This window comes from Dromiciops gliroides, chromosome 6, assembly GCF_019393635.1.
Source record: "Dromiciops gliroides isolate mDroGli1 chromosome 6, mDroGli1.pri, whole genome shotgun sequence".
In the NCBI taxonomy this organism is placed as follows: Eukaryota; Metazoa; Chordata; class Mammalia; order Microbiotheria; family Microbiotheriidae; genus Dromiciops; species Dromiciops gliroides.
Window position 1 is genome coordinate 100,885,794 of NC_057866.1, and position 9,941 is coordinate 100,895,734.

The following is a 9,941-nucleotide window of genomic DNA, read 5'->3' on the forward strand; positions in this document are numbered from 1 at the left end:
CCATCATGGTCTCTGCTCGAACCTTTTTGTCTGTCTGTCTGGGGGAAGAAAAGGACACTACCGATCCGAGAACTAGCCAGTGGGCGGGGGGAAGGCGCGTCACTTCCGCCCACGGGAGCTCACGGTCTTCCGGTCTTCCTGGTTGCGGGTTCGTGGCGGGCTCCGGACCCATCTGGTAGCCTCAGTGCCCAGGATGGCACGGGGCGAACGCAAGCGCCGGGCAGGACCCCCCGTGGAAGCCCCCGGGCCGCGAACTCCGGACAAGGCGGGCCGGGGTGCTGCGGGCAGGAGGCGAGAGGGTCGGGTGGGGGCGGGGCCGGGCGCGGGACCCCGGCGCGGGGCCGGGGGCGCGGGGCCGGGGTTCGCGGCGCTGGCCGCCCTGGGGCTGGCGCTGGCGCTGGCGCTGGGCCTGGGCTTGTCATGGCGCGGGATCCTAGCTTGGCAGCGGGCGAGGCGCGCCGTCACCCTGCACCCGGCGCCGCCCGTGCTGTCCCCCAACAGCTCCAGCGCCGCGGCCGCCCCGGACCTCTTCTGGGGCACCTACCGGCCGCACGTCTACTTCGGCATGAAGACGCGCAGCCCGCGCGCGCCGGTCACCGGTAAGCACGGAAGGGGCCCGACGGGCAGGAGCAGAATGGCAAAGCGGGGAGAGGAGGGGGAAAGCACCGGCCCCCTCCCCGCGCCCCTTCTCGCCCTCCCCAGGCCTGATGTGGCTGCAGCAGGGGACTCCCCCGGGAATGCCGGGCCAGCTACGGCACACTTGTGAGCAGGGCGACGGCGTGGGCCCCTACGGCTGGGAGATGCACGACGGGCTCAGCTTTGGGCGGCAGCGGCTGCATGACGGGCCCCTCTTGCTGACCACCGAGTTTGTGAAGAGACCGGGCGGCAGCCACGGCGGGGACTGGAGCTGGAGGATCACGGCCGAGCTTCAGGTCGGCTCCTCTCGCCCCCTCCAAATCCAGCCTGGGGCTCGGGGCTTTGTAGGTTTAGCACAGGAAAGGACCCTGGAGTCCGGCCGCTCGCAGCCTCGGGATTGGAGGATGAGCCCTTCAGACCCCGGTTAGCTGTTCTGGAGGGGCTTCGAAGAGGAGGCAGAGCAGCCCTTCACCCTAGTAGGCACCCTGGTTTCTTCCCTGACTCCCCCCACCACTACCACCGCCATGTACCACACGAGTGTTTTCAGCCCTAGGAAGAGTTCAGAACCCTGGTGATTTCTCTTGAGGTTTCCCATGGGGATAGTGTGACAAGGTTTTGGGGGCTGTGGTACATTTTAACCAGTGTTTGACATCCATTCCTACCTTTCGCCCTTTTAGACCCTACAGGGCTCTGTGCCTCCTCTGCTCTCTTTGTTCTTCTACATGGCCACTGATGGGCAGGGGACGCTGAGGCCAGAGCCTGGGACAGGGGGGCAACTGAATGGCATTAATGGCCACACTGAGGAGCTTGGTGACTTCCAACTCATCCTTCTTCCTCCTACCAATGCCAAAGGGACAGCCTTGAAACACGGCAGGTAATGGTAAAGATCACCCTCTCCCTCAAGCCCTTTGGTAGCCCAGGACTCCTTGCCTTTGACTCCACTTCCTCCTCCTACTTCTTTCTGGCCCCCTTAGGGATCCTGGTCCATTTCTCTATTGTTCTTTCCTGTCTACCCAGGAACCTTCAAACCCTCCCCCCTCCCTCCATTCCCATGCTTTTCAGTTTCTCTTCTTTCCAACTGACTTGTACCCTCTTGTCTTCCATAGCTACAATGTCCTCTGGATGCCCAGCCCAGGGCTGCCTTTGTTGACGGAAGCTGTGAAGAACCGTCTAAATCGATGGTTCCAGCACCGGCCCCCTGGGAGTTCCCCAGAGCGGTACTTGGGCCTGCCTGGAGCCCCTCAGTGGGAAGGGGAAAGCCCCAAATCGGGCCACAAAGTGCAAGGACAGGTTGTGGTCCAGCAGCTGACACTAAAGCCTCCCTTCCGAGTTGAGCTGGTTTTTGAATCAGGAAGCGTGGGCTTGGAGGAATCCCGTCCTGGAGGTCGTCTGGCTGGGCCAGTGCTGTCTCAGGCCCTGGAGACACATGCCATAGCCTTCACTGACCGATTTGAGGAGATCTTCAGGCTGGGAGCTCGAGGCCTGAGTTCAGGAGAGCAGGCACTCGGTAGAGCAGCCCTGAGTGAGCTCTTGGGGGGCATTGGCTATTTCTATGGACAGGGCTTGGTGTTACCAGATCCTGGGAGTGAAGGGCCTGAGGAGGAGCCAGCCCCAGCCCCATCCCTTTTCCCTCCAGCCCCACTCTTCACAGCTGTCCCCTCAAGATCCTTCTTCCCTCGTGGCTTTCTGTGGGATGAAGGTTTCCACCAGCTTGTGGTCCATCGATGGGAGCCACGTTTGACTCGGGAGGCCCTGGGCCACTGGCTTGGGCTTCTTAATGCTGATGGCTGGATTGGGCGGGAGCAGGTGCTGGGAGATGAGGCCAGGGCCCGCGTGCCCCCACCTTTCCTAGTGCAGAGGGCAGCCCATGCTAACCCCCCGTCCCTCTTGTTTCCTGTGATGCGCATGCTGGACAGTGGAAACACTGCTGACTTGGACTTCTTGCGTACAGCTTTCCCTCGCCTCCAGGCCTGGTTCTCTTGGCTCCAACACAGCCAGGCAGGCCCTCTCCCTCTGTCCTTCCGCTGGCGAGGACGGGACCAGACAACTGCTGGTCTGCTGAACCCTAAAACGTTGCCCTCGGGCCTGGATGACTACCCACGAGCCTCACACCCATCGCCAGAGGAGCGGCATTTGGACCTACGCTGTTGGGTAGCTCTTGGTGCCAGCGTGCTGGCCCAGGTGGCACAGAAGCTTGGTGAGAGCGAGGCAGAGACTGAGTTGGCTGAGCTTGAAGCCAGGCTGAGGGATGAGAATGGTCTGGACTCAATGCACTGGGCTGCTGAGTTGGGAGCCTTTGCTGATTTTGGGAATCATACAGCAGCTGTTCGCCTTGCCAGGGGTCCGCAGGGGATGGTGCGTGTGGTGGGGCGTCCTCCTCCCCGCTTACAGTATGTTGATGCCCTGGGCTATGTCAGCATCTTCCCACTGCTTCTTAGGCTGTTGAGCCCTAACTCTGCACGCCTGGGACCTCTGCTGGACCTGCTGGCAGACAGCCGACACCTATGGAGTCCTTTTGGTTTGCGGTCATTGTCCGCCTCCAGCCCTCTCTACGGACAGCGCAACACAGAGCATGACCCCCCGTATTGGAGAGGGGCCATCTGGTTCAACATCAACTACCTGGCACTGGGTGCCCTGGATCACTACGGGCGCCTGGAGGGCCCCCACCAAGCCCAGGCTTCTCAACTCCATGCCCAACTTCGAACCAACCTTGTGGGCAACGTGTGGCGCCAGTACCGGGACACAGGCTTTTTATGGGAACAGTACAGTGATCAAGATGGCCGTGGAATGGGCTGCCGGCCCTTCCACGGCTGGACCAGTCTTGTGCTCCTTGCTATGGCAGAGGACTACTGATACCCTCCAAAGAGCCCTTTCCATGTCAACTCAGGACCAACTCCCTGGGGCCAGCTTTCCCCAAATCACAACCACCCATCCAGGCCTGCTAGGAACAGATGATTCCCCACTCCCTTGGCTCCTCTTTGCTGCTGGGGTCGAGAGCCTCATGCGTGGTACGGGGAGGGAGGGGTGGGGGCAGGCCCCGAGTGGGGGCTCCGGAGCTCCTGGTCCCATGCCTGGCATGCTTCATCTCAGGTGTTGCCCCACCCCTCTCCAGTAGTCTTGGTAGCAGGGGCTGGTGAAGTCAAGAGTTTATTTTTCTAAAATAAAAGTTGCCTACCCGTGGCTTCTGGTTGATTATGGTCCCCTCCTCTCTCCTAACCTTCCCTCCTTTGAATCTTCTCCTGGCTTCAACTCAAGGCTTAAAAAGACTTCAAATTCACAGCTGGCTAGTTAAATCTCTTTAATGAGACCTGAGGTGTCGGGTATGTGAACGGGAAGGGCAACCAACCACTCTTTTCCTATATGCAGTTACTACTGCCAGAACCCCTTCCCCCAGGAGTCAGAGCACAGCTCTGCCTGGGTCCAGACCCTTCAGAAGAGACTGGGAATTCACAGGGAACAGGATCAGCAGGGGCTGAATTGAGGGAACAGACACTGCTCTCCTGGAGTGGTGGTGGCTCTGCCCACCCTGGTTTGGCAGGACCCTGGTCAACTAGACCATGGCAGGTACCAGGACACAACTCGATTCCCGAATCTCCAGTCAGCCTTCGATGGCGGCAGGACCGGTCTGGGGGTGCTGGACTCTCCCCTTCCCCCATATCCCCAGGCTGACTTTGGGCAACTGCCCCAGCTCCACTCTCCCATTCTACCCTGTGTGGGTGGGTCCTGGAAGAGGCCCCTATAGGACCAAGTGGAGAAGGGGGGCAGCTGGAGGCACAGGAACAGCTGGTGCAGTCACTGGAGCTGGGTGATGGGGGCCCAGGAGCCACACTGTATGGGGGAGGTGGGGTTCCAGGGCGGCAAGCTACATCCTCATAGGCAGGAAGCTTGAAGGAGGTGAGAAGGCCTGAAAACAGAATAGAGAAGTCAGAGAGCCTGGGGAGGTTGGTTATGGAAGGGGGTGGGAGGTGGTCAGTGCCCAGGCCAAGCAGGATAAGGTTGCATAAGGAAATGTGAGCATCTTAACCCCTTGGAAACCCTAAGGTCAGTGGCTTACGTAAGTCAAGGCCGGAGCCCCCTGAGCTGGGGCCACCACCGTGGTAGGCTCCATGATAGGCTAACAGGTTGATCTCACGCTGGCGCTGTTGCTGCTGCAGGCGGAGTTTGGCTCTACGATGACGGAAGGCACAGCAGCAACTAAAGAGGATGAGGATGGTCCAAAGCAGCCAGAACCCTGTGGGGGTGGGGGGCAAGGCATGAGAAATTTCAGAGATAGGCCACAGTTAAAGTGGGGCTGGATGGTCGGGACCCCCTTGCAGAAGGAGGGCTGCCCCTGGACAGTAAAGGGCAGTTATGCTGGGGGGGGGGGGGAGAAACCCTCCCTGGGACACACTCACACCAGAGCTCATAGTAGTAGGTGCAGCAGCCAGTCTCTCCACAACAGTGGCCACTCTCACAGACATAGGGCTGATTGTTCACTCCCGGGCACAGCTCCCTAAGCTAGGAGAAGGAAATGGAGTCAGAGAAGACTGGTGGGAAGGTGAGGGAGGGCACTCAACCCATCAAGAACTGTAACAAAGAAAGTTCACCCTTGTCTTATCACTGTAAGCAGAACTAAGATACGAGGAAAAACTGCACAAGCCACATTTCCTTGGACGTGAGCAAAGAACTTTTAATTTTTAGAGCTGTCCAGCAGTGAAACAGCCTCTATAAGTGAGCTTCATGTCAACAGAGAAGCTCCAGCGTCAGCAGCATCACAGCCATGGGCCAAGGAGCTCGCTTCTACGGGGCGGGGGGCGGGGAGGACGGGACGAGAAGCCACTTCCTAGCTCCAAAAGCTCCCCAGCCGCGCCTCCTCACCACCACAATCCAGCGTCCTCCACCTCCTGCCGAGGGCCTGACCAGGCCGCACAAACCCGCTGCTCACAAAGGCCTCTGAAGATGCCTGGGCCGAGTCCCCGAGGCGGGACATCTGTCCCCCACCTCCCCAAGAAATGCCCATCATTCTCCCCCCAGCCCTGGGACCAAATGGATGACAAAGACAGAAAAACTAGATCGGCCACACCTATCGAGACACTCAACGTGTTGCCCAATAGGCAAGGAAAAGGGTACTTTCCAGGCATCCTCTGTTCCAGGAGGGAGCCGGGTGGAAGAGGGCGGGATCGTCTGTCGTGACAAGTTTCTGGCCTGTCGCGACAACAGGCATTAGCTTCACGATACCTGCAGCTGCCGCACCCGAAGAGCCCCCCAAGTTTCATGGCTGCCGTTCCCGGGGCCGGCCCGTTCCATGCTGTTGCCTACTGGCCCGGGCAGAGAACTGCCACCTCCGCCGCCTGCCAGCCTGCCACTGCTTTCCGGGCCGCAACCACCATAGTCCCGGTCCGGGCCATAGCTGCTACCGCCGCCATCACTATCCGGACTCACAGCTCCCGAGCCTTGGAGCCTCTCAACCAATCGGCAATCGAGTTGCGTCAGGTTGCCACCAATCAGGAGCCGCTTTTTGAGACTCGGCCAATGGGAACAGCCTTCTAAGGCACTTCCGGAGACCAATGCGCTGCCGCGTCTCCACCATTCACCCAGACAACAGGAGCCCAGAGACAAAGAGTGAAGAAGTAATCGCCCAACAGCTATGATCGGCAGCACCAATAGCCAATGGAAGGTATCAGTCCCGCCTCGTGGGAGCCATGTCCACCAATTAATGTTCAGAGCTTCAAGAAAAGGCCGCTTTTTCGGAGAGTAGTCTCAAAGGATTGGCTGAGCTTTGCTCAGCGACATGGGCAGGAGGTGGGGGAGGGGTGGGGGGGGGGAGGGAGCCCGAGGTATATCAGTCCGGGGAGGACGGAAAAGCCCGCAGCCCGCCCCCCAGCTGGGAGGGGCAGACGCGCAGCCGCCGGGGAAAGGGAGTGGGGCGGACGGGAGTCCTCAGGTGGCCACCAGGGGGCCCGGCGGGGCCGCCCCGGTGCCCTCGGGTAGCCCCAGCTGCAGCTGCAGGTTGAGGCGGTAGCACTGCAGGCTGCATAGGGGTTGGCCCGTGCGCGAGCAGGCGTAGCGCCGCGGGTGGGGGCAGCCGGGGACGGAGCAGCGGGGGCGAGGCCCCGGCGGCGGAGGGGGCGGCGAGACCGGGGCCGGCGTGGGCACGCCCACGGGGAAGGACAGGGTGGCGCCGCGGGCGCCGCTGCTGTAGCGGACCATGGGCGTGGCAGCCGCCGGGCGACCCCCGCGGCGCTCCCCGCGCGCGCCCCCTCGGCCTCCGCGGCCGCTGGGGGCCACCGTCTTGGTCAGCCTCTCGATGGTCTGGTTCTTGTGCTCCTCGGCCCGGCGGGCCGCCTGCAGGCGTCTCTTCCGGGCCCGCTCCTCCCGCTTCATCAGCATCTCCTCCGTGAGTGCCGGCGCGCCTGCGGCCGCCGGCAGGGCCAACATGGGCGATGGCTGGCTCCGGGCTTTCTGCAGCAGGGCTCTCTGTGGGGGCCACTGAGGAGGTCAGCGCCGGCCAGGCTGCCCCCCCTCCCCCCCAGGGCCTGCCTGGGGAGAGCCACCCCGCACCCAGCCCGCACCAGCACCCACCTGGCGGGCTGTGAGCAGTCTCTCGTTGATCTCTTTCTTCAGGTCCCCGTTGTCATCCAGCTCTCCCTTCTCGAGGGCATCTAACCAGCGCTGCTCCTCTTCGTCTTCCCGGCCTCCCAAGCCTCCGGCCAGCTCCCCCAGAGGGGAAGGGGATAGGTTACTGTCTTCATCTGCGGACGGAAGCGCGGGATCCGGTTACCCCAATCCAGCAAAGCTCGTAAAATGGGGGCAATTTCCCCCACCCCCACCCCCAATCCCTCTCACCCAGCCAGGCTCGGTACTGCTCAATGGGGACCCCTTCCATAGGCTCCTCTTCATTGTCCACAACCATGAGGGGAGAGGGGGACCGGGGCTCCTCAGGGATCACAGTGAAGGTGGGAACGCTGGAGAAGAAGGACCCCGCCCCAGAATTCGAATGAGAAACCTGCTTACCTGGCCCTTTGGCCTGCCTTCCCCTCCCCTCTGGTCTAACTTTCTGGCTGCTCCGGTGAGCAGTGAGCTCCACATTCAGGATTCCCAGTTAGGGCAACAAGTGGAACCATCCTCCGTGTGCCAAGCCCTGTGCTAAGTGCTGGGGCTCCAAAGGAATGTACAAACAGTCCCTCAGGCTTGTAGCGCCCACATTCTGATGGCTCCTGGGTCATCGAGCTGGGCTCCTGCCTCCTCCCACAATGTCATCCGCCCCAAAGAAACCTTGGGGTCATTCTGGCGCCATGGATCAGGGAAAATCATCTTCATGAGTTCAAATCCAGTCTTATGATCAAATCCACTTACTATCTGCATAACCCTGGGCAAGTCACTTTGCCCTGCTTGCCTCAGTTTCCTCACCTGTCAAATGAGCTGGAGAAGGAAATGGCCAACCCCTCCTGTACCTTTCCCATGAGAACCCCAAATGGGGTCACCAAGTGAGCCACGAGTGAAACAACGGAACAAAAACAACTGTCCTCCCCCCAAGGCGAGCAGACCCTCCTCCCAGTCTAAACAAGGAGGGCCCTCTCCTCGCCACTCTGCAGTCCTGACATCCTAAAAGCTAACTCCCTCCCCACAGTCCCGACAATCCAGCCCACGATCTAACCCCCTTCTCGGGAGGGAGAGCCCCAGCCAGACCCCGCCGCTAGTACCCACCCTCCCCTAGGGACACACGCGCTTACACTTACCTTTTGGTGCCGAGGACCTGGCCTCCCAGCTTGATCCGGAGCTTCAGCTGGGCCGGAGCTGGGGCAGGACCGGAGGCCGTGCTGGGTAGAGGGGGGCCGGGCCCTTCCTCCTGGTGCTGCTTCTTCTTGTGTTTCTTCTTGTGCTTCTTATGCTTCTTCTTGTGGCCCCCGTGGCCGTGGCCGCTCAGTTCCAGCTCTTCCCCTGGGGGATCAGTGTCGTTAGCTGGGGGTCGGGGCAGGGGCGGCGCCCGGGATACACAATTTGGGCAGGCACCGGGAGCCCTTCCCGGGAGCTGGGGGGCGGGGAGGGGATGGAAGCGGGGAACTGTGGCTAGGACGGGCCGTCTCCATAGCGACCGAGGAGCCGCCACTCGGGGGGAGGGGAGAGTGCGCGTTGCCATGGAGATCGCGTGCAGGCTGGCCCAGTCCGACCGGCCCGGCCAGTAGGGGCTCCTAGGAGGACGCGCTTCGGGGTCCCACCCCCACTGCCCCTCGCAGGCCCTCAGCTGGCGACCCAGGAACTCTGGGAGGCGGGCCCCTTCCCCACCTGGGCCGGAGCCCTCCAGGGTACCACCTACCGGGTTCCGACCCCTCCGCGGCCCCGGAGGTGCCTCCGCGTCTCCACAGCTTGCTCATGGGCAGCTGTAGCTAATAAGGACGGGAAAAGACGGAGACACACGCGGACGACCCCCTTCCGCCCCGCGGAAGCTCCGCTCCCGGAAATGGAATCACTCCCCTTCCGCTCGTGCCCTGGGCCGCCAGCCATTTTTATGCGGGGCCGACCCGACGCCCAAATGCGTCCCCTGGAGAAACAGGGCGGGTCCTAGGGGGCCCAGCTCGGGTTCCACACCGCGGCCCGGCCGCTCGGGAGGGGCGGGGCTGGGGCGGGGCTCCGGGCCCCAGCGATCCACTTGCGGCATACGCTTTCGCACGAACACCCCTCCCACCCCACGGTCCTGTACACCTGAAACAGATGTTTCTTTACCACACCCCTGGGTGAGAGGTTTTGTCCTTAGTGGAGTGGAGAGGAACCTTTATTCCAAAGGCAGATTTTTGTTGATTGAAAAAAAAAAGTATATATATATATATTTTTTTTTTTGCGGGGCAATGGGGGTTAACTGATTTGTCCAGGGTCACACAGCTAGTAAGTGTCAAGTGTCTGAGGTCGGATTTGAACTCAGGTACTCCTGAATCCAGGGCCGGTGCTCTATCCACTGCACCACCTAGCCGACTCGAATCGTACACCACGTCACACTGCTAGGAAACATCGGCGTAGATGTATTCCAAATCAGCGGATACAGGGTGTTATCTCAGTGCCGCTTTAAAGCCATAATACAATTTTTAAACTATTACAGCCATTGGGGTAGCTAGGTGGCTCAGTGGATAGAGCACTGGCCCTCGAGTCAGGAGTACCTGAGTTCAAATCCTGCCTCAGACACTTCAAATCATGCCTCAGACACTTAACACTTACTAGCTGTGTGACCCTGGGTAAGTCACTTAACCCCAATTACCTCACTAAAAAAAAAAAACTATTACAGCCATTAAACTAAGCGATTGCAGCTTAAATGGCACTCAGACTTTTGGGGC

At 60.7% G+C, this 9,941-nt stretch overlaps 3 protein-coding genes across 5 annotated transcripts; 1 reads left to right on the forward strand and 2 right to left on the reverse strand.

The window, feature by feature from the left end:
- Positions 1 to 47: 47 nt before the first annotated feature.
- MOGS (mannosyl-oligosaccharide glucosidase) lies at positions 48 to 3,816 on the forward strand. 3 transcript variants are annotated; one of them, XM_043970866.1, is made up of 5 exons: positions 48 to 599; positions 703 to 932; positions 1,314 to 1,510; positions 1,743 to 2,158; positions 2,588 to 3,816. In XM_043970866.1, the coding sequence occupies exons 1-5, from the start codon at positions 194 to 196 to the stop codon at positions 3,487 to 3,489; spliced, it is 2,151 nt and encodes a 716-aa protein (XP_043826801.1). In that variant the 5' UTR covers positions 48 to 193; the 3' UTR covers positions 3,490 to 3,816. The 3 variants fall into 3 exon arrangements, with proteins under 3 accessions (XP_043826801.1, XP_043826802.1, XP_043826800.1); XM_043970867.1 differs by having other exon boundaries at positions 1,743 to 2,143; XM_043970865.1 differs by having other exon boundaries at positions 1,743 to 3,816.
- A 103-nt stretch (positions 3,817 to 3,919) lies between these two features.
- Positions 3,920 to 5,987, reverse strand: WBP1 (WW domain binding protein 1). Its single transcript, XM_043970874.1, has 4 exons — positions 5,854 to 5,987; positions 5,031 to 5,133; positions 4,691 to 4,867; positions 3,920 to 4,540 (listed from the first exon to the last, which is right to left on the reverse strand). Exons 1-4 carry the CDS (start codon positions 5,920 to 5,922, stop codon positions 3,993 to 3,995), a joined length of 897 nt encoding a protein of 298 aa, XP_043826809.1. The 5' UTR covers positions 5,923 to 5,987; the 3' UTR covers positions 3,920 to 3,992.
- On the reverse strand, positions 5,280 to 9,196 carry INO80B (INO80 complex subunit B). The gene is made up of 5 exons (XM_043970873.1): positions 8,933 to 9,196; positions 8,355 to 8,556; positions 7,462 to 7,580; positions 7,198 to 7,367; positions 5,280 to 7,092 (listed from the first exon to the last, which is right to left on the reverse strand). Exons 1-5 carry the CDS (start codon positions 8,988 to 8,990, stop codon positions 6,556 to 6,558), a joined length of 1,086 nt encoding a protein of 361 aa, XP_043826808.1. The 5' UTR covers positions 8,991 to 9,196; the 3' UTR covers positions 5,280 to 6,555.
- Positions 9,197 to 9,941: the final 745 nt, after the last annotated feature.